This window comes from Chelmon rostratus, chromosome 11 (assembly GCF_017976325.1).
Source record: "Chelmon rostratus isolate fCheRos1 chromosome 11, fCheRos1.pri, whole genome shotgun sequence".
In the NCBI taxonomy this organism is placed as follows: domain Eukaryota; kingdom Metazoa; phylum Chordata; class Actinopteri; order Chaetodontiformes; family Chaetodontidae; genus Chelmon; species Chelmon rostratus.
This window is the reverse complement of record NC_055668.1, coordinates 19,579,234-19,603,174: the sequence shown is the minus strand read 5'-3', so window position 1 is coordinate 19,603,174 and position 23,941 is coordinate 19,579,234. Positions and strand designations below refer to the sequence as shown.

At 44.3% G+C, this 23,941-nt stretch overlaps 1 protein-coding gene across 1 annotated transcript in view; it reads left to right on the top strand.

Moving 5' to 3' along the window:
- The window catches only part of lrpprc (leucine-rich pentatricopeptide repeat containing), a 61,546-nt gene that overhangs the window by 36,114 nt on the left and 1,491 nt on the right, over positions 1–23,941 (top strand). The window contains exons 26-37 of the mRNA XM_041947184.1: positions 6,871–6,939; positions 7,056–7,146; positions 7,700–7,842; positions 9,637–9,757; positions 10,083–10,209; positions 13,101–13,189; positions 13,276–13,480; positions 15,276–15,403; positions 15,549–15,664; positions 19,841–19,915; positions 20,427–20,511; positions 21,594–21,736. Coding sequence (XP_041803118.1) covers positions 6,871–6,939; positions 7,056–7,146; positions 7,700–7,842; positions 9,637–9,757; positions 10,083–10,209; positions 13,101–13,189; positions 13,276–13,480; positions 15,276–15,403; positions 15,549–15,664; positions 19,841–19,915; positions 20,427–20,511; positions 21,594–21,736 — 1,392 coding nt within the window. The remainder of the gene's footprint in view (positions 1–6,870; positions 6,940–7,055; positions 7,147–7,699; positions 7,843–9,636; positions 9,758–10,082; positions 10,210–13,100; positions 13,190–13,275; positions 13,481–15,275; positions 15,404–15,548; positions 15,665–19,840; positions 19,916–20,426; positions 20,512–21,593; positions 21,737–23,941) is intronic.

Genomic DNA, 23,941 nt, shown 5'->3' with positions numbered 1-23,941 from the left:
AAAATTCAGTGGAGGCAGCTTATGAAAGGAAGAAGACTAAGTATGCAGATTTAAAGACAGAATCTGAGCAGAGGGGATGGAAGACCAGGGTCTGTCCGGTTGAAGTGGGGTGTAGAGGTTTTGTTGCAGGGTCAGCTGTTTCACTGTTGAGGGAGCTGGGAGTGCATGGGCAAAATTTAAGAAAGACAGTGAGGGAAATGTCAGATAAGGCTGCTAGGTCTAGTCAGTGGATATGGATCAGGAGAAATAATAGTAGTTGGGGGGTGAAATAGGGACAGTGAGGGGGGGGGGCATCTTCTCGCTCTGCCAATAGGAAGAGAACCAGGAAGAGGAAGTTTAGATAAGGTGGGGGTGTGGCCAGCTAGAGTCTCTCTTTGGGACCATGCGGCCTGCTCAGGTGAGTGTGCGTGGTAAGATACAGAGTTGGCTTGTTTTTTTTATCTTTTTGGTTGTTTTCCTGTCTTGTTTGCTTCTTGAAGGAAATGTTAGGGTTTGTTTTCCTGCTTTGTTTGCTTTTTGAAGGAAATGGTAGGGTTTGCTGCTTCTTGAAGGAAATGTTAGAAGAGGCTGTTAAATCTAGTCGGTGGTTTAGGCCTCCACCTTCAGCACCCTCTAAATTTTCCACCCCCTACCCGAACAAGGGTCTGTATCCAATCCCTACTTTCATCTTTTGACTCTACCTCTTTATTTTCTATCCCCTACCCGAACCAGGGTTTGTATTCCCACCCCGCTTTTTCTTGGTGCAGTTGGTGAGAGGCAGGGGTAGATGATGGTCGTGTGGCAATCGGCAGTTACATGTGGCATCTAGGCATCTAGGCCTGTGGTAGCATTGTAGCAGCTAACAATAGCTAAAGCGGTGAGAGTATGATAGTATCTTAGCAGTTAGTATTGGTAGCTAGCAATTAACATTAACAGTATAGGTGAATCTAGCTTTATTATCTTCTTCTGTTCGTCTTAGCAGGTAGCGGTTAGCACGTAACATTAGCTAAATGGTAGCATCGGAACTGTATTGTCCTCTTCTGTTCTTCCTAGCCGTTAGCATCAGCATTAGCAATAGTTAAATGGTAGCATCGGTACTGGCCACTACCTGGAGCATCTCTGGGTCAGTTGAACGTGGCGGTGCTGTTTGGATTGTGTAGGAGCAGTGTGAACTGGCACTAGGGGGGGTGACTCTGGGACGCCGGAGTTCACTGCCTAACCTCCTGGAGGTGTAGTGGGACTAAGTAGGCGAAACACTGTTGAAGGGAGGTTTCCACCTGATGACCCCCAGAGACGTGTTAGGAATCACTGCTCTTTGGCAGGTATAGAGGCAGATTAGAGCTCCAAGGTTCTTCACTGAGAATGAATCCTCTTTTTGAGCACAAGTATCTTGTGTTTAAATTAACATGAATATTATATATATATATATATATATATATATATATATATATATATATATATATATATATATATATATATATATATATATATATATATATATATATATTATATATAGACAATTTCTCTTCAGAGTACATTTTCCTGATTATACTCAGATACTTTTAATTCAAGTTCCTCTGCTGCCTTTGATTAACCCCTAAAAACTCATCTCTGTTCATCAGAATTACTTATTTGGAGGGCTTTTTTTTCCATGGAAGTCCTTCATGCCTTATATTGGCTTTGATGTAACACCTTTGCCTTCATGTAGTTTGCAGTCCCCACCTCTATCTCCACCCACCCCTAGATGCAAAGTCATATATAAATGGTAGAGTGCCATTTGCATTTGATTTTCCTGCTATCCATTCTGCACCGTGTACTGTACTTATAAAAAACTGGCTTAAGACTTTCCTTTTTTATTTTCTGTCCCCAAGGTCAGAGCAGAATTTGACATAAGAGCTCTTGTGTGCTCTACCCCCACTTCATGGTAGTGAATAGATCCGTTCTTTTTGGTTGAAGCATCAATAGTTTGCTGTTCGCCCACAATTCAGCCGTCTTAAAAAAACGGAGCTGCCTGAAAAATACTTAAATGAAAATCAGGATGACATCTGCACCACATCAACGAGCCACAGAGGGCACGCCGGGATGTAATTGCCAAACTCTCTTTGTTCTCACAGCTCATCTGACCTGAATATTTTATGAATATTTATAACTTCGTCATCTTAAGTCTCGCTATAAGCCCCGTAGATTAGCGTGAGAAAAACAGAGAGGCAAAGCAGACAGATAAGAAGCGATTTTCACATGGATAAAACGGACAGGCGGGCGGGGACCGGATAGCAGGACAGAGAGATTGATGAATAAACGAATGGAGGGATGAGCCTGACATCAGAGGAAGGAAAACAAGGCCATTATGTTGTCTGATCAGGATGAGAACAAAAGCGAGGAAAAAAATACCATAACTCCCTCGCTCTGACTCGCTCTCTCTCGTGTCCTGGTGTGCACTAAAAGAGGGATTTGACCCTCTTGAGGATTTCCAAACCCTCTTAAATATTATCGACATGTTGTTATTGTGGCTCTCATTCCCCTTCTGCTCGATTGTGTTGCTGTTATCCTACTTATAACAGAAAGCCAGCTACATGCCGGTGATGTGTGAGAGTGCCGCTGCCTTGTAAATGTGCTGCAGATGTACAGTTGTCCTTCATGCTGACGGAAGATGTAGGTTAGAGTGACAAAAGCTCAGCTGCATCACCCCCATCTGTTGGGTTTTAGTATGAAGGTGGATGCACAGCATGATGTTAGACCTGCACATCTTTAAATAATACAGTACCACTTTGTTTGAAGGGGTATGCATAAGACTAACATGACACCTGTCATGAACATGAAGGCTATTGTCATTAAGTGTCAATTATGTCATTTTTAATGGGGGTTAGAGTTAATTGACCGAATGACACTTCAAGGGAAACTTTGCTGTTTTTCAAGCTGGACCCTATATTCCCATGTAATTGCACACTGTCAATGTATTTCCATTAAATGTGCTTGTTTTTGTCACTGTCAGGCCCGGATTGTTGGTGTCTGACAATATTATGGATAAGATCCTACAGAGAAAACACCTTTTTTTACCTTTCCCAGTCTGATCTGTCGTCTAGCCAAGTCTCGCTCAAGAAGAAGTCTCGTTCTGAAGTCTCAGCAGAGGCGACTTGTTGCTTACGTGTTTCAAAATAAGTAAAATATTCAGCCGTGACATTGAAAATCATTCGGATAACAGCAAGCTACGCATGTCTTCCTGCAACAACTCAACTCTCGCGAGACTTCAGAATGAGACTTGTGCTTGAGTGAGACTGCAGTATTCTGTCATGTTCATGACAGTGTCGTGTCAGTCTTATGCACACCCCTTCAAATAAAGTGTTACCAATGATACAGTATAATAACGTTAGATCTTAAATTAGCATCAGCATTTCCTTGAAGTTGTTTCAGGAATCCTATTCCGATATTCACCCTCCTTTTTTTTTTTAGCTCCGATTATGTCTCAACCGCCTCTTGGGGGAAATATATGTCTCTTTAGCTGCTAAATGCTCCACTGTGTTGACCAGCTAGTCCTAAACTTGGCCTGTCTGACATTTGGGCTGTGCAGGTAGTGCAGGTGGGTTTATAGGAGGTTTTTTGCAGAAAACAGCTGCCTGCTGCAGCTGGAATTTAGAGAGTCGATGAGAGCAGTACGAGTAAACTCTGCAAGCTGGAAAACCAAAACACTGAGCTTAAAAGATGCTCGATAGAGCCGAGGAGTTCTGCAGATAACTCTCTCGCTGGGTTCATCACTACGAGCGGCACATTTCATGTTGCATTTCATCCATTGTTAATGGATAAAGAATATTAATTATGCAGCTTTAAAGTATAATCGGCTGAGTTCACCTCACCTGCGTAGATGTTTGGAACGAAGTCTCAGAAAGTACACTTCTAAACTGTGACTTATTGTACTTGCGTGGCGATGGATGAAGCACTGAGGATATATAATACAATAGAATCCATCACTCAAATATGCATACACGCACACTCAAACACAGAAATACTTTTTTCCCCTCTGAGAGCGTCAAGTGGTAGTCCAGAGTGGTGTCTCTCTTTAGGCTGTGTTTGGTATAATTGGCAGCTGATTAATCACAGCTAATTAAATGTAATGATAGAGAAAGGTGGCCCATTTTGTGCTAAATGGTCAAGGTTAGGTAGAGGATTGTCAGGTGGCCGGGCTTATTACTGCCACACGCGCATGTCTGTGATGGTCAAGGTTAGGTAGTATTGCTAAAGAGTGGTGAGCCATTATGTGTTTTTGTGTTAGGGAGAGGGGTGTGTGAGTGTGTGTGGACTAAGTGGCCAGGTGATTAGTGGAATTAGAACATTAGGAATTGAGATGGAGAGGGTTTGTTAAGTGGTGGTGAGACGAGGTCGGCTCTGTCTGTTTCTTTTTGTGTACATGTACATAAAGATGTGAGAGTAATGTGAGACGTGTAAAGATGTTTCAGCATCTAAAGGCCACACAAGACTCTTAAAGAGGCAGAGTGGAGGACTGTAATACTGTGTGTGTGTGTGTGTGTGTGTGTGTGTGTGTGTGTGTCAGAGGATTGTCCTGATAATCTGACCTGATGGCATTTTTCCATTATCTCTTTGTGAAAGTGAGAGTGTTTTTTGTTTGTTTCTACTTTGTATTCTTTTCATCCACCCGTGCGTGTGTAAGTTATGTGCCTTCTTATTTCGGAGGATTTTGTTTTCTGCTCAGATTAGGGAGATTTGTCCTGACGGATACAAAATCCCAAACATATTTGTGTGTGTGTGTGTGTGTGTGTGCGCGCGAGTAGATGTGCGAAGGCTGCTTTGAGCCCGCAAGACTTTAGCAAGTAAAGGGAATCGGAGGCAAAAAGATGGAGCACTTGCACTGGGCCTTAGTCTCTAAGAAGATTAGACAGACTGAGAGAGAGAGAGAGTGCAACACATTTTAATTTGTCCCTTTGGCTGGTTGGGTAAGAACATAATGCCTTCGCCTGGGCCGGATGGAGGCAGGGAAATAAAGAGCGAGCAGGAGCGGGGGAGATTTGGAGGAAGGGGGGATTGAAAGAGGAAAGGAGGACGGCAGTGAGGGATGGTCAGAGAAGGGGATGAAGCCAGTCTTTTCTTGACTTTCCCCTCCCTCGCACAGTATGATGGGCTCCCATCAAAGAGGCCAGCGGGGATTGAGCGCCGTTGATCCCCGTTCAGATTAACATCCCGGTCTATCTCACTCTCTCTCTCTCTTTCTCTTTTTCCTTTTTTTCTCAGCCAGATTACCAGGAAGAGAGGGAGATTTCTCAATCCCAGCCTTATTCAGATTGTATCAAAGCCCCAAGAGCCAGATGAAATCCTGATCACTGTTATTCCATGATAATAATCATCTAGTCACTCCACATATCAGGCTAAATCTGAGCTACACGAGCCTGCAGATCAATCTATGTCAGCCCTTGTTTGACAGCCCACATGCTCTGTCTGTCTGTGTATCACTGCTCTCCTAAAAGTATTACAAAGCTCCCAAAAATGCACGACTATTTATGGCTGTTGGGCCTTTTGAGTTGGAACATTTTAAACCTAAAATCTTATTGTTCTATTTAAAATTTGTAACCTGTAATTTTGCATCTAAAGTTAAGGCTGTACTTTTCTGGCTTATTCTGTGACTTCACAACATAACAATATATTTAAAGTATTTTTTTTAAGGCGAACCTTTTATTGGCAATAGATTTAAAAGATAATGGCAACAAATTACTAACATTTTTAGTTAGATTCCTTTTTCTGTCAGTTGTGCTTAAATATTTGTCCCGACATCAACAGATTTGAAATAATCTTCCAGTGTGAAGGAACATGTTTGTGGTTAGGAGAAATCTTTATGATTAATGAAGGTGTTAAAAGGCAGAATTTAAACTAGAACCTCTAATCAGTCCATGCAGAATCTACTCTGTACATTAATGCTAAAATGATTAGGCGATTCATTGATTAGTGCCTGGTTATTAATTATTAATTAACAACAATTATGATAATGAGTTAATTGTTCGTATGAAGAAGAAATGAAGGCAAGCATTTGCTGCTTCCAGACCCTAAAATATCTGAATAGGCTCCTTTTCTCTGTTTTGCATAATAGTAAATTGAATATCTTTGGTTTTGGGACCGTTGGTCGAACAAAACAAGCATTTTCACCTGATGATGAACACAAGCTTTAGTTGCACCTCTGATGACAAACGCATGGATCAGACTCCTTTGAACACATGTGACTGTTCAGCAGTTGCATGCTGTCTGTGTAGTGACGGGCGGCTTTGTGAGCTCGCTCAAGGCCACACAAACATCTCCTTGACATTCCTCGTGCCGGCTTGCACTTGATGAAGATTCGTCTGTGTGATGTTACTATGAAACTGCTGCACTCACATAAAAGGGGACACATTTTATTTTTCAAACCACTGATACATACATCTATATTGTTTCTTATATATGAGGCTGTACTTGGTGTACATCAGCTAGTAGCAATATTGAAAATGCACTTTAGGCTGAATGGGTTTGTATGGATCAATAGGCATTTACCCTATAGATAATGCATTAATGCTTTTAAGTTATATCGATTTTTATCCATGTTTCATTGGCCTTTAATGACGTCTATATTGACATCCTGCTTGTACAGTGATTTATGTCTTATGCTTTTAAATACTCCAGGCTGGATTTAAAAGATAATTCTAGGTTGTTATGACTTTATTTTCATGGATTTGCCATCATTTCTATCCCTAATAATAACATTGTCTTGTAATAGCAAGTTCAGTTGCTGAGATCTGGGAACGCCACTGAAAAGATGTTGGTGATAATTCTGAAGCATCCACATGACTCAGTGACAGTCTCAGTTTGACACTCTTATTTATCTACTCTCCAGAAATTAATCTGTTTTTCCTTTTGTAGACCCCCGGGCTGAGGGCAAAGCCTGGACGCCTGAATTGGTTCGCAGAGAGATGCATTTTTAACAAACAGGTAACACAAACACACACAGGCTCATCTAATCTAGGCCACAAAGACCCACAGCAAAAAGAAAACGAAAATACGAAAATTCCAACTTAAATCATATATTGTTGTGTTTGTGTGTATAGATGGAGGCCTTGGAGCAGATGGTGGACATAACAGTCAAGCTGTTCCAGTGCGACAGAGATGAGATGTACAGTTACATCCTCCGTCTCTGCAGTAAGTCCTTCTTTCTTTCATTGTTGTGTCTGTTTGTTCTTCACTTTCATTCCTCTTAAATTGGCTGTCGTGACCTCCCACCTCTAGGTGTGTGTGTGTGTTTGTGTGTTTGTGCGTGTGTGTGCGGACGTGTCTGGCGTGCGTCCATGCTTGTGTGACAATGTGAACAGTCAGAAGTTAGAGCAGAAGACACGGTGGTGTGATTGCTGCAGTGGAGAGCAGAGGAGATAACAACTGTGATTGGAGTGTTAAAAGCTGATTGTCAATCCATTACCCCCCCACATACACACACACACACACACCATTAGTTAGTGTGTTTCCTAAATTACAGCATAGTTGAGGGTCAGTCAGTTGATCAGATTAGTGCGTTGATTGCCCCCTCTCAGCATGGAGCGCTTTGTCAGAAATTACTCTGTGGTGCAGGCTGAGTGGCGAGCTACAACCGAAATGGGCCGACGATATGACCACATGGGTCTGTGTGTCACGGCTTTCATAACAAACGACACGAGGACTCACCTTTTCTCATTGCCGTCCCTTTGTTTCTTGCTGTCAGAGGAGACAAATGACTGGCAGAAGGCAGACGCGGTGTGGACGAAGATGCAGGAGGAGAACGTGATTCCCAGGGAGAGGACCCTGCGTATGCTGGCAGACATCCTGAAGAAAAACGGCCAGGAGGTGCCCTTTGCAGAGCCTGAGGTAAAAACCTGTGGCTTTATAATGTGTACGTCCCATTAATACTCATTAGACAGATCTGCTATTCAGAAGAATAATTGCCAGGAGCTTCCTGAGGGGGGGAAAAGCAAAGCAGATAAAGGCCTCGAGGGTCCCAAGAGCTCTGGAGGACTCTAAAAGTGCCTGAGGTCAAACATAACACACAACCATGTGGCACTGATGGTTAAACACAAAGTGTGACGGAGCCTGTGTGTACCTTTACACACCTTAATCTTAAATGTGATGAGATGGAGCTGATGGACAGGTAATTTCAAAAATTTTGAAAATCTCAAGCCATTATTAAGCAGAAGTGGCAACATTCTTTAATCCACAGCTTCTCAGGTGTGAGGGTTTTCAGTTTTTCTTTGTTTTATGTCGTTGTAAATCAAGATGTTGTACAAAAAGGAGTTTGTAGATGTCTACCCGGTCTGTGGGAACAAATTGCAGCCCTATCTTGATATTAGAGGTGTCCTTGATAAATGAACATAAAAAAATACGGCAGCTCATTTTCGTACAAAGCAAATGGATGGAGTACGTTATTGAATCCCAGTGGGAAATGTTGCAGCAGCCAAAAAGCAATGACTGTTGATACAAACAACAAAAGGACGCACAAAGAAATAGGCAAAAGAAATGAAATAATAAAAACATAAATAACTGACATCTCTACTAGAAACTGAAGAAAAACTAAAAACTATGGCCCTTTAACTCTAAATAATAAACACAATGACAGCACCCTGTAATATTGTGTGCATGGTCAACGTAGGTCTGGTATATACTGTGTATAGCCTGTGCAGGGAGCTTTATTCAAGCTGCATGGAAGAGTACCCAAATATTAACTGAAGCTGCACTCTGCCATTTCAAATACAATCGTCTACAATTACAACTAAACAATTATTTTCATACCGCATAGATTAACCGAAGAGCAAGCTGACCCCAACCTCTGATCGTAGGGACTAACCCCAAAAACTCTTATCAGCTGCTCTCCGCGTACAGCCCCCACCCCACCCTGCTCCACTTTAAGCCTCTGTTCATTACATGCAGAGGAAACAGGATTGAGGCTCTGATCTGAAGTGTGGTCAATCAGACCGACTGGCTGGTGAAAGGAATTACTGCCTGATCTGTCTGTAAATCTGTAATGCCAGACTAATTTAGCCAGCAGCTAAATGCCACCATATGGCTGCCGCTGGATTCTTAGTTATATATGCATGTGGCCTTGACCGTATTCTGACCGAACGACAGAATAAAAAGGACAGAATGTAAATGTGTGTTAGAAAAATGAATTCAGTCAAGACAGAGAGGAATTTTGCTTTAAACAACATAATATTCTTCATTCCTCCATGCTGCATTTTTCCTCTGGTTCACTTTGCACATGCTCCAATAGCCTGAAGCATGATGAGACAGGAAGTGATTGCTGTTGCCGGGAGCGATGAACTTTGTGACCCCTGGGGCTCTTGAGTTGACACCCCCGTTCCGACACACACACTCTAACTCACGCACACACACTTTCCTTTTGCCCCTGGGGTGCCAGGCCTAATTTGCCCCTAGCCAATACAGCTTAACCCCCTCCCCTCACTGCTACACGGGTGACCGAGCATAAGGGGACCCCGGCCTTACCGGCACAGCAGCATTATTGCACTGTCACACTCACACACACACATGCACACATCAGCTCATTGCCAGAGCACACAGTTGAACACATGCACAGGCTTGAATTTAGCTGCGTTTCGATGGAAACATTGGAGATTCATCGCAGTTTTCACTCTGTGTGTCATTTTACAGACCTGGTACGAACAAAATGCCAAAGAGACGGCAAATTCTGAAGCAAACGTCGCCGTAGCCGATGCTGGTCCCGACGTCCAGGCCCGTCTGATTGCCCTCTGCAAAAAGGGCAAAGCCAAAGGTAAGCAGCAGCAGAAGCAGGCCCTGGTGTTGTTGTCCCACACGACAGAGACATAAGAAGCTGGTTTGAAACACTTAAACCATCTGAGGTGTTTTTCCAGTCATAGAGAGGCAGCAAGGTGCGATCAGTGGATGTGCTTGTTTTTAGTTACAAAAGCTATTGAACACATGCCCACTTCCAATGGTTGTAAGGGTGTGTGTGTGTGTCTGTGTCTGTGTGTGTGTGTGGACTGAAGAATATTGAAACCTTAAAAGCTGTGTAGAGCAACAAGACTTGAGTGTTAATTCATCTTTCCTTTCTCTCCTCTTGTTGTCTTTCCCTACAGAAGCCCACAAGATACTGAAGGCTGCCGTTGCAAAGGGTGTGGCATTAGACCTGGCCACTTACGACCAGGTAATCCGTGCCCTGCTGGCCGAGGGATCCCTGGAGGAAGCCATGGCAGTCAAGGACATGTAAGTGCCTTAACATGTCAATCTGCAACGACAAAGGGGACAGCTGAAACTTGTCACCTTGCAAAACATTACTCTTCATTAGCTATGACACCAGGCATAAACAGTGTTTGCAAGTATGCCTGACCCTGAGTATTCCTCTACACCGTGCTCACATTTGAACATTTTGTCCTGGTATACGCGATAACCAACATCCCTTTTGTTAGTTCTGATCTCCATCAGCCATAACAGTTACTGCATGAGAACATTGTGTGATCTGAGTGCAGCTGGACTGCCACATGTGTATCTTGCTCATGAACATCACAGACTGACAAAGTCAACACGTAGCGTGGTTAACGCTCTGCTACTTTCCCCCGTCTCCTCAGTCTGTGGCACCGGGTCACCTCAGGCTAAAACTGCATCTCCTCAATACACATGAGGATTATAAACTGATTGTGTGCTAACACACTCAGCCCTGCTGGATATGAACAGTGGTTCTTACTAAGCCCCCTGATACACAGGCGCACACACACACACATGCCCAGATGTACAGATTAATTTTGGTTTTCTGGGAAGCGGCTGACTTTGCGCAAAAACATCAATCTTCTTCCAATTAGTAATGTATCATGTGTTGTTGTGTTATGGGGACCATATCAGGGCTTGAGCCTGGAGACAAGTAGACGGAGAGACAGAGGTATTAGAGATGTGAGCTTAGTGCAGCTCTGATCTTCTCTGCTCTGTTTGTCTTTTCAGGTAATCTCCTCCTTTTCCTTTTTTGTTCATCTCCTTTTGTCCCCGTCTTTGTATCACTTTCTCTCTGCAGAGGAAAAACACGGAAGCAAAGTGTCCGAAAGAGAGATAATAACATAATGACATGATACGAGAAAGAAGAGATGCAGTTACTAATTTGTAGGGAAAGAAAAAAATATGTAAACACATCTATTACGCTATCAGTCTCTCCCCTGTTTTTCGTCTCTCTACATGGTTCACTCTCTTATGTTATGAGAAATAATCGTATCAATTTTAGACCCGTGTTTCAACAAGCGCGAGGCAATACAAGTGATAACCCATCTCCAGGCTCTGTTTGAATTGGTTTATGGCATCCCTGCCTGGATAAAAGCTTCGTTTATCTGCACTCTAAATGAGAAGTGAAATGAGCTGAGAGGAGAGTCGGGGAAAGATGGAAATGCGGAGGAAAGGAAGGAGATAAAAAGAGCTGAATGGGAAAGGAGGAGTGAACGAGGGGAGGAGGGCTAGATTTAATCACGTACGAGGTTAATGAAGACGCTATAGGCATTAATTCTCTGTGCGTGTGGATGTGTGTGTTTGTTTTTGGGTAATCTGTGCAGAATTGAGCAGCGGGGGTGCTTATGGCAAGATTAAGGGATTGGGAGAGAGTGATGATGATGGTGTGAGAGAGAGAGGAAGAGGTGGATGATGGATTCATTGGCTAAAGCACAATACCCCTGGAAGGAGAAGGCGAGAGAGAGCAGCAGTGGGAGTCGGTGTGTGTGTGTGTTGGGAATAGGTGAGGGAGAAGCGGCCTCCAGAGATTTTCTTCCACCCGATAAGAATAATTCTGACCCCACACCCCCCCCACCGCTCCTTCTCCCTGTGCCGGCGACCCTGTTACCGCCCCAATCTCTGCCATGACCCTGTCACAGCAGCTGCCGGATGCCGCTTGGCCTGGTGTCGCCGTGGTGATAAGGATTGCCGGCCTGATGCTCAATTGAGCGGACGGATTAATCTGGTTGCAGGGCTATAATAAGAAATAAAAAAAGACGGGAGGCGAGCTTGATTGAGGTTTTAGTGGCAAAGAAATGAAAAGGAGGAGGGCTGAAAAGAAGAGCAAAGAGACGGGCAGACGGAGCGAGGGAGGCAAAGTCGGGAGGAAGAAGTGATGAGGAGCCGGGGGCCAGCTCCCGGAGGCCTCAATACTGCAGCATTCAGCCCGTCTCAGCCTCAGCCTCCCACATAATGCCACACACAGATACACAAACGCACATGTGCAGTGGCTCAGCAAGAAGTAATCAACTGTTTGATGTCTGTATTATTTTCGGGGTCACAGCAGGCGCTTTACAAGAAGCTCAGACTTGCCGTCAATCACATTTGTTCCCATTGTCTCGTGTGCGTTCTGCCTTTCAGCTCATGTGTTTATCCACTCCGTCTCCGTGGAGTGTGGAAATTCAAAGATGAGGATGCTGCAGAGATATTAACTCAGTCATCACAGATTATAAAGATTTGCTTTTAATGGTAGAGTACAGTATCAGCTCTAAAGTTAGACTTTCTGATAGCTGTGTACAATCCACCCTGGTAAGGAGTTACATGTTGCAGCCGCCACACTCAGATATCTTCTCTCCTGGTGTACATAATCTCATATCACGATATATGTGGGCTTACATCACACATGTGATGATGATCCTTATATTATCGAGATAGTCTGACAGTGGTAATGTACATTTTCTGCAAAAGTTCAAACAAAAACACTCAAAGATAAAAACCAGAGTCCACTCCAGCGGCTCTGAGTGTTCAGGCACTGTAGTGCAAATGCTGGCATCAGTGTGCTAACATGCTAACAATGGCAATGTTAACATGGTGATGTTTAGTAGCTGTGATGTTTACAATGTTCATCAGCTTAGTTTAGCGTCTTAGCATGCCAACATTTGCTGATTAGGAAGTACAGCTGAGGATGATGGGAAAAAATTGAACAAATTTTTATCCGGTGGTGGTGCTCAATGAAAAGTTCACAAAATCACTAATCACTAAATTGATTATGTTACTCCCCAGATGTGACCTGATCACTGTAGTTTGTTTGTGGGAGGACAAACTTACATTAAAAACAGAAAGTTATTTTCAACAAAGTGTAAAGTTGAAAGCCGATACCAAACCAAGAAACTACTTTGTGTCTCCCTCAGGACTGTGTTTCATGTGCCAGGCTTCCAGCTGAGCGACAAAGCCATCACTTTGCTCATCATCACACACAGCAAGAAAGGCCAAACTGACGGTAAGAAACAGACACGTATGAGTGAGCGCGCACACGCACACCGTCAGTTCTCAACACACACGTTCACTTCTTGCTCTGCTCCACAGTTGCTCTCGAGTTACTGAAGTCCATGGTGTTGGCGCACCAAGTGCCGTCACAGCTGGCCATCACCAGACTGGTCCAGGCCATGGGTAAATGTGGTGACGTGGCGGGGATCCAGGTTGTGGAGTCACTGACAAAGGACCTCGGCATGCTCCATAATGTGTCCAGCATGGTGTTTGTCAACAACACGGCCCTGGCACACATCAGGAAGTAAGACTGCTAAGCCTCTGTGTGGTGATTTATGAATGAGCGTGTGAAGATGTGGATGAAGGATGTCTAGGATTTGAAGACTTCTCACTTTGGCTACGTCAGTATTGCCTCATTTTTCTGGAAACAAAAGTTAGCCATCAGAATAATTTGAAAGATCCAGTAATCATGTTAAAGTCCACGCAAAAAGGCTTACTGGCGATTTTGATATTATGTGAGACACATTTAGGCACATGAAGTTTTTCAGATTGTTCCCTGAATCTGATATTTCAACAAAGTTGTCGTCATATGACCTTGTACCTCTAATCCTTGCAGACGACACAAACAGTCAAATGTACAGACAGACGCCGAAATCACTGTAGATGAGCAGGGCTACATGTTGCACGAGCAAAACAGAATTTCAGCTTATGACAAAATGTACCATCCAGTGTGAAATCTTTTTATACTGTTTTGTAAACTCTGTTGGTGTTACTGTGGAGCACACAGAGATAAACAGTTCAACGCAATACCAGCAGAGAGTAGTGACAAGACCCAGGTTGACACACTCTTACAGTAAAAGCTTACAGAGGGAAAGTACAAATAGGAAATGCAGTCGTAACAGGATTATTCATGGATTCCTTTTAATGTCATGAAAACACCCATCCTCCGCTGCTGCTTCGTCGCTTCTCGAACAACAGCGAACAAAATACAAAGCACATCGCACATCGCGCATCAAACTTTCATTGCGCCACTTGCTGCATTAGCGATGTCCTCCAGCCCGAGCGGCAGCGTCCCCACGCCAACTCGGAGGGACAGCAGGAAGTGAAGAAGAGCAAGGCCGTCTCACGCCCGGTTGGCCATCGCAGCGCGGGCCTGTCAGCTTGAACCCTGACCTCTGGGAGCTGCGCTCTGAGCGGCTCTGACACGTGCGTCCCCGCTGCATCTGAGTCAAGCTGACTGGTTAAGAGCCGGGGCGGAAAAGCAAGCGGGCCCGGAGAGCGGAGCGCCACATTTAGAGAGGCCCCCCGCTGAATTATTCAGACGGTCCCGGTCGTAACAATCGCTGTAGATATGTTCCCCCCTCCCTCCACCTCTGGACACTCTCACATATACATACACAGAGACGCACACACAGCCTGTATGTTAAATATTCATTACGACTGGTGACGGTGGGCAGGGAGCGTAAAGTGTTAGTAGCGAAGGTCGGGTTGCCAGATTGAGTTGTTTTAGATTTGTAGTGCTTTGGTGTGCAGGCTTTGTTTGGTTGTGGCGAGCTCAGCAGAAAAACATTTAGCTGTGTGTGTGTGTGTGTGTGTGTGTGTGTGTGTGTGTGTGTGTGTGTGTGTGTGTGTGTGTGTGTGTGTGTGTGTGTGTGTGTGTGTGTGTGTGTGTGTGTGTGTGTGTGTGTGTGTGTGTGTGTGTGAGAGTGAGAGAGCGAGCATCAGTGGAAGAATGAGTTGCTCTGCACTCAGCGGGAGGTTGCAGAAGGACAAAAGATGAAACCTGTATCATTTACATTAAAAATGTTTTGTACAACAGCACATGGGAGCAGTTTTTAATGGTCTTTAATCTGGTCTCATTCTCATAACACTCAGTGGGGGGGCGTAAACCACACCATAGCTCCGTGCATCAACACTAAAATTGAATGTAATTTAGGGTTTCGCAGAATCGTCCAATATTAACCTTCTTGCCTCAGGACAGGGTTTATTTCTCCTGTTCTCTGTTTACCAGTTTGCAGATTACAGGTTAGCGGGTGTAGCTTTGATCTAGCCTAACTGAACTAACCCTTTATTTCCCTCTCACCACCCGCCCTCTGCAGTGGCGACGTGGAATCAGCAGTGGAGGTGATAGAGGCAGTCTTCACGAATCCAGACAGCAGTAACGCCAGCATCGCGTTCGTCTTCAGAAAGATCTTGGAAGAGGACAATGACAAAGCCATGGACAAGAGTAAGACACACACTCACACGATCCATACACGTCTATAGACAGAAATCCAAAATATGAGACCACAAGCAGAGTGGCTTAAAATAGGTGAGTGTAAGAACGATGCAGTCCAGCCCAAAGAAAACCAAATGTGCATGCTGTGTTGCAGTGAGCGCGTTGGCAGAGCGGCTGGCCAACCATTTCGCCTGCTACAAACCAGCTTTGCAGCTCTTCCTAGAGCTGCTGGATGTGGACAAAGTCGAGGACGCCAAGTTCATGCTGGCTGTGAGTATGAGTGTGTGGTGTGTTTATTTGTGTGCGCCCCAAATCTGTAAGGCAACACGTGTGTGGGTGAAGTAGCAATTTGGTGTTTTCCAAAGGTATGTTAACCAGATTCAATATTTTGTCATCTAATATATCCATTATTATTATTTTTTTTTTTTCTGTTGCGTTTGGGATGGTAAGCTGTGTGTGTGTGTGTGTGTGTGTGTGTGTGTGTGTGTGTGTGTGTGTGTGTGTGTGTGTGTGTGTGTGTGTGTGTGTGTGTGTGTGTGTGTGTGTGTGTGTCTGCTGTGTTGCTCATGACGCCTGCATTAATTACTCTGTGTAAAGAAGAGAGCAATACGACAGTGGGCTGTCCTGCTGGTTCTTGATTGTTTAGGTTTGAAGGAAAGCAAAATCTGAGCTCAATGCACCAAAGAAAACTCTGACAAATGTCAGCTGTGCTTTTTTTTCTCTCTCTCTCTTTTTATGACCACTTTAAATAAATTTTAAATCATCTGGAGCGTTTTGTCCCGGTGCGCACTTCTCCATTTGAGTGTCTCGCACTTGGCATCGTTTTAAATTATTACATCAAAGCAATTAAAATCTGAAAAAAAAAAAGTCAAGAATGGAAGTGGTGATGAATTTAGTCCATCACAACTCCCCGATGCACCGGTCCAGTTGTCAGCCGCTGACTTATTTATCCAGCCTCACGTCTCTGTCAGGAAATGCTTGGCCACAATCCACCGCTGAGACTGGCGGTCTGAAATTGGCCTCCTACTACTTCACTTATTTAACACAGTTCATACATTACAGCTCTATGGCTTTGCATTGAGCCTGGGGGCATGAATATGTAGAGGCTAGATGGGTGATAGACAGGAGGGAGGATGAGGAGGACGAGGGCGGCGGAAAGAGCTGAAAGACATTCACAGAAAAGGCACAGAAACTGAGAGGAAGACGCCGCTCTCCTGTCTAACGGCGATCATCTCGCTGTCACTTGCCGAGCGATTAACCCTCTCATTCAGTCGCACGTGTGATTAGAGCGCACGCTAACGAACACAGATATGTTACCTTCCACCCTCACTCACTACACTTCATCACTTTTTAAACATGAACTAAATGAATCTGTGCACATTCTTGTCACACTGTCATTTTCACCCTGACGTACATTTCTTGTTTGCCTTGGAGACGTTAAGGTGGAAACAGGTCGTCAAAGTACCTTTTGAAGAAGCAGACAAAGGGCTGCTAGCACAACCGAATCTGAGTGGTTAATATGTTGATTATTATTAAATCAATTTGCAGCATTATAATTAAAAAATATTATTGTAATATACAATAAAAGAGCAAGTGCATTTCCAAGTTGTTGTAATTCCTGAGGACACTATGAGATTAGGGTGAAGACAAGTGGGGACAGACAGGACTTTCCTGCTGAGAAAGATCTGGACAGGATTATCAGCGAGGGACAGCGTAAGACGCAGAGAAGTAAAACCGCCGTAGATGGACTCAGACAGAGAGGCCACATGTTGTCTGCTCCTCTCTCCTCCCTGACATCTTGAGTGATTATCCCTCTCAATCTTTAAACAGGCATGTCTGAGTAGCATGCATGTTAATGAACAGATACTTTTCTCGCTGCGCTCCTCTTCATCTTTATTTAAACGCAAACTATGAATTACACGGTTCTAAAGCTATAATATGCTTCCTGCTTGATATGCATCTTGGCTCGATTTTTTTCCCCCCATTTTCTCTCTATAAAATAGATAAAGATGGAAGAATTCTCAAAATTTCTGTGAATTTCAGGAGGCTGAGGGAGGATGAACTTTTTTTAGGAATTTCTTTTGGAAATGAAGACATAAAAATGAAATAAAGGCGAAAAGCACAACATTAGACGGCAGCAGAAAATAACAGGGTTCTCAGAGTTAGTCAGATAATCAGTGGGATTATTTGTTTGCTGTCAAACTGAAGATGATGTTTTAATCATGAATGCCGAGCGGCGTTGTGAGTTGTTTCTGCTCTTGAAATGTGAGAAACCCACCGATACGTAGTGAGGGCGTCATGCCTCCCTCACATTCAACCCCGGAAATGTAAACATGCACGCCAAACACGAACCAGACGACAGAAATCCAGGCGTGAAAGCTCGTGGTGTTGGAAAGTCTGCAAACACTTCCATTTGTCTTTGGCGTGTTAAGTTTGTGAGTTCAGACTCCACTGGCGTGACCCAGGCCAAACTGCGGCGCTGCTTTTTGCCCCTCGTCACGGCCCGTTCCCGTCTTCTCGCCTCCCCCCCAAGCCACCCCTCCATGGGGTCACCAGAGGGTAGCTTCCCGACTCCTCCGTCCCATCATAAGTGAAGCAGGACCAAAACTCTGAAAAGCTTTTAAGTACGCGAGCAGACAATAATGATGACAAGGCTATCAGGAGAGAAGGGGGGGGGCGAGGTCGGCGGGGAAGCGGGAGCAGAGGGACGAAGTCAGTCATTAAGGAGTGAGACGGCGGCGGAGAGAGAGGCAGGCGCTCTACGGGCGTGTCGGGAGGGGTGGTTGAAGGGAAGCGTTCCCTGGGTATGCAGAGCTTTTAGGCAGCGTGTGTGAGGAGCCGGGGAGACGGTAGGCCCGGCCTGATGTGGCGTCACCTCTGGGAGTGGTCGGTGTAGCGAGGGAGGGGGGGGCCAGGAGAGAGCGAGTGAGAGCACGGAGCAAAGTTGAGTGAAGTGGCACAGGGTTGCTCTAATTGCCTGATTGTACTAAAGCCATTCTGCCGCTTGGTGACTCCGAAAGAAGGCAGCTTACTCTGTGTGTGTGTGTATGTGTGTGTGTGCGTGCGTGTGTGTGTGTGTGTGCGTGCGCTTGTTAAAAGCCTTACAGGCCACTCGCTTTTAATTCTGTAGGAGGTGGAGAAGGAGTGAAACACGTTCGTTTACGACTGGCTAGTAATCGGACCTCATTGCTGCTCAGCCAGGAGAACACACTCGCTCGCTCACTCGGAGCACAGCGACGTTAATGCATCTCCTGCGCACACACACACACACACACACACACACACACACACGCACTTTAAATGCACATGCAAACACACACACACACTTGTACATATGCTCGCATGTTTTCATCATAAGCAGCCATGCGCAGGTTATGTTCAGCCACAAAAGTCTATCAGTCATCAGATTTTCTTCATAAAGTGCATGTGTTTCTAAATTCTTTACCCGTATTTGAATGTATATCGAGTTATTAAGGTCTAGCGCACTGGAAATGCTCATTTTTTTATCAGCATCACTGCCAATATGGAGTCTGAATGTGCTGTAATTTTTCCTAAAAAGCTGCTGTTACTGTTTCAATCCTGCCGGAAATCTCTCACTGCTGCAGGGAATTAATGCAAATGTCAAACTCCACATTTAATGTTTCCTCCTGCTGATATATTGGGCAATATTAGATGTAACATGTCGCTCTGTGTGTTGGTGAATGAGTAAGGAGCAATTGTTGTAAAGGAATGCTGATAATGTGATAATGTTAACATCATTACTCCAGCACAGACAAAGTGGTGACCCTCGCTCCATCCTCGCTGTGAACCACTGAGCCTTTCCAGGATGCTCCTTTCAAACCCAATCATGATGCTATCACCTGTTACCAATCAACCTGTTTACCTGTGGAATGATCCAAACAGGTGTTGTTGGAGCGTTCCACAACTCTCCCAGTCTTTTGTTGCTCCTGTGCCAACCTGTTTCAAACGTGCTGCTTTATTTATGCTTCGATTTATCTTCTGCTCGTTCTCTCTCGCCTGCCAGCAGCATCTCTTTTACTTCCCGTCTCCCAGCAAGCGATTAAAATCTTAAAGCTGCGCAGTTGTGCAGTGAGCGGCTTTGGCTTATTCTGCACTTTTACTTCCACCGAGCTCAGACGTGGCCTTCGGTGCGACTAAGTGATGATAATTATGCGTTCAGATGTGAGCGGTGCCGAACATTTAAATTCATAAAGAAAAGAGTAGTTATTAAATCCATAATTAACCTTTACCCTGAGTGTGGGTGTGCAGGTGTTTATATGGAGGTGTGAGCGTGTTGGAGTGCACGTGTGTTTATATACTGTACGTTTGTGAAGAGCACAGGCTGGAGAGTCCTTCTGACTTCAGAAGAGGGAGAGAACAATGCAGCCGGCTCTCGTTATCTCTCACACGTTTCTTTTGTTTCTTGTCCCTCTTGTCTTGCCGTAGCGCTGCAACGCCTTGGCTGAACAGAAGCCGCTGCTGATGTCCTACATGGCTCGAAAGGCTCAGATTCCTGGACAGGTACATTTTAGATTTATCTGCAGCATGAGCGTCATTTGTGTATTTTGTTTTCCATGACTCCTGTCGGCCATGATGATATTTTTATAGAGAAAATAAAACCTGTGATGAAATAAACCATAATTATTCTTCAACTGCCTTTTAAAGTTTATCTGAAATATAACATTTTATGTAAGAAATTTTAAACCATAGTAATATGGCAGCAGTCCTCTGACATATTTGTACCAATGGTTTTAAGTTTTAACCACCTGTGTGGCCATTAGACGTATGTTAAGTGATATGAAATTTGGTAATTTGACAATTCTTGCCAATACATACTTAAATAAAACTTAATATATGACTGTATGTATGACCTTACAGGCCAGTGTTGGCACATGGCAACAACACCGTCTCTTCCTGTCATATGTGCAATCATTTGAGGTTCAACATTGATTCAAAACCCACGCGCACACACACACACACACACACACACACACATGTCGTTACATATGTAAATTCGTGTTTGTGTGTACAGGTGAACAAGATCAAGAACCTCATCGACCTGATTCCAGACTTCGCTGAGAAGCACGTGCAGTACGCGTACCTGATGAAATGCCATTGTGAGATTCTCTCTCTCACACGCACACACACACACACACACACACACACACGCACACACTTGAGGCCTGGGTGAGAGCAGCTAGCAGTGCAGCAGGCGGCTCGCTGGCCTGTGGCTAAGTCAACATTAGCAGACGCATTAACAATGCATCAGGTCAAGGTGTGTGTGTGTGATTCAGGGGTTAGAAGAACACATGTCCTCTAATGAGTTGGCTGTCCTGGTTAGCCTAGCGTGCTAATCGCAACACGGTCCACCACTCAACTTTTCTTTTTTTTTTTCCCTCCTCTCTCCGTCACTTCTCGCCCTCTCCACCTCTTTGCTCCCGTCTATCTTTTCTTTTCTTGTCCTCAATTTTTTTTTGTCCTCCCCTCCTTTCTTTTACCTACTTCCCCTCCTTGTGTCCTTCCGTCCGCCTCGCCCTCTCACCCTCCCGTCTCCCCCCTTTCGTACCTTGTCACACCAGAGATGAGCGGACATGACTGTTTAATTAGCATCGGCTAGCCGGTCGGTCAAGGCAGCCGTGGGGGACACAATTAGCGATGCCCCGCTCGCCTCCGTTCTCTGCCATGTCTTTGCACTTTTCTTTTTTTCTCTGTGAGGGGTTTTCTTTCCTCTCGTCTCTCCAACTTGCTCTTTCCTTTATTTTTTTGACATTGGCGACCTTACTTTGATCCACACAACCACACACATCCATGCAGGTTCATTCAGATTCACAGGTTGCTCTCACGCCAGATATCGGCTCTATGATATTGAAATGATTTTATATTGCAAGTATTTTGTTGTCCAGAGGCTTTTACTTCAGAGAACTTTAGTCTTACAAGTTTATCCTGGCAAAAGCATGAGTGCATACAAAGACTGGACAGCATGCATGTGAAAGAAATCAGCTGTCAGTCAACCATCAATTAATGAGAAATCAAGGTGGAAAATAACATTAATATCCCACCACCACTGCACTTTTTTGTCTCTTTCACATGCACGCTGTCATTTATTTCTAAATGTCCACATTCAAGTAAGAATGTGACAGTTTCCTGTCTTGTTTGCTGACTCTTTCTCTCGCTCTCTCCCCCACGTCCCGTCTGGCAGGTCTGGATAAGGACTTATCGGCAGCCAAGGCTCTGTACGAGCAGATTCAGAAGGAGGGGACAGTCATAGACGAGCTGTCACTCAAACGGCTGGCTCAGCTTTACCACAAGAAAGGAGAGACGGCGCCCTTCCCCGAGCCCCCTGTGAGTCTCACACACACACACACGTTGGACAGACTTCGTCCAACAATAAGTGATTGTCCTTTAAGTCACACAAGCACATTGTGATTGGCTGTTGCCAGCTCAACTCCACAGACAAGCACAAAACAAATCGGCTCTTACCACTTTGTTGAAATTAGGGATGTAACTGATCATTAACTAACCATTAATCGTCTGTAAAATGACAGAAAACAATGGAAAATGCTTCCTGGAGTCCAAACCGATGTCATGAAATTGAGTCCAAAGAGTCCAAAATGTAAAAAATATTGAATTTAGTATCAAATAAGAATGAAACACAGCAAATCCTCACAATTGACAGTGTTTTTTTCTATTTTAAACTGAAAATTAGCTTTACCATTTATAAGCATGATATTTGCTGATTACTTTTCTATCAATCTAATCAATAAGTTGTAAATGTTGGACTCAAGTTGAAATCAGAATATTATTCAGAATAATTTTCTGATATGTTATTGACAAATGTCACAATATAGCAAAGGTATTGGTAGGTGCAGTGATGTGGGCTTCACTGTCACTTCACACTATAACAAAACTTTAATTTTAGACCTCAGAGTCGATCAATGATACGATTCAATAATCCCCCAACCCTACGGTAAACCAGCACGCACACATGGATTACACACACACACACACACCTATCCATATTGATACAAGCACGCAGGCCTGATCAACATTTTATGAACAGATCTGTGTACATACACACACACACACACACTTCACAGCTCCTAACTGGTGCTGGCACATGGCCGGCTGGTGTCCTCATGTGTGCCACTGTGTGTCTGTGTGTGTGTGTGTGTGTGTGTGTGTGTGTGTGCTGTGGTCTGCGTGTGCCAGAGTAATGTGACCGAGCAGTCTGCCTGCTCAGGGTAGGTCAGCATACGCAGGCCTGCAGCTTCCTGTGTGTTACTGTGTGTACGTATCTTGTGTAAGCGAGATGGTGTCACTGCAATAGCCGCTCTCTTTTCCAGCTCCTAGTGTTTTGAGCATTTCTGCACATTGCACATTTTGTAAGTTGATGTAGCCCTATTTTGGGCAGAGGACTCACACACACACTCATATAAACAGACACACACACACACACACACACACACACACACACACACTGCCCTCTCAGCCCGAGCACTTTAATGTGCTGTCCCCTCGAGGCAGGTGTAGAACGAAGCCTCCCCATCACTCACCTGCAGTGCAAAGATAGAAGGAGAAAGAGGGATGAAGGTAGAGAAGCTGCTGCATTATTCACTGAATGTCAGGATAGTTAAGTGATGGCTGGGTTTTATAAGCAAAGGAGCCAGAAGAGTTGCAAGGAGAGGGTAAGGTGAACGGTCGTGGTGTTCAGAAGTTTCTGCAAACAGCAGAGAAGCTGAGACCCTCCTCCTGCTCCAACGTGTCCTCACAGCGGATGCGTCTCGCCAGAAACTTACAGATTTGCTCTTAAGTGGCTTTTATGAACGATTTAAGAGACACATTCATCATTTCATATTTAGATTTTCCTCTCAGGTCTTAAAGAGTGGCCCAGACCTCTCGTACAAGCCATGAACAGATAGCCTGCCTTTCTACACCGTGTTTTTTACATGTTGTAATCCCTTAATCTGACTGAACATGGACTTTATATAATATGGCAATGAAAGAAAAAAAATCTTAATATCCTGTTTACCGCATCAGTGGGACGTATAGTTGATCTCGGCTACTGAGGGTCCGCAGGGGGATTTAGTTCTACATTTTACTGGCATCAGTTATTCGGCTGGAAAACCAAACCGGTGTCCAGGTGACTCTTCTGTTACACCTGACGGTGAACATCACCTGTGGATGCATAGATCTAAAACACCAGATCCGACATCACGGCATGACTCGTGGCACAACCGTCGGCCATCTTGCCTGGGTGTTCACGTTTGCCGTATATGGGCAGCTATTTCCGACAAGTTTGTGCAGCAGTTCAAAACGTTTGCTGAATTTTTTTTTGAACTTATATTTTATTGATTTTCTCATTTAAACAACACAACAAATATAGAACATAGTGTCAGTAAAATTACTATCAGTCTTCATACTGTTTTTTGTAGACAGTCCATTTTTCCCATCTGCTCTCGCATAATGATTGTTGCAGTTTTATGATATGTGTGAGTCTCTCCATAACGTGTATCTCGTCAATGATCTCCATCCAGTTCCTCCAAGTAG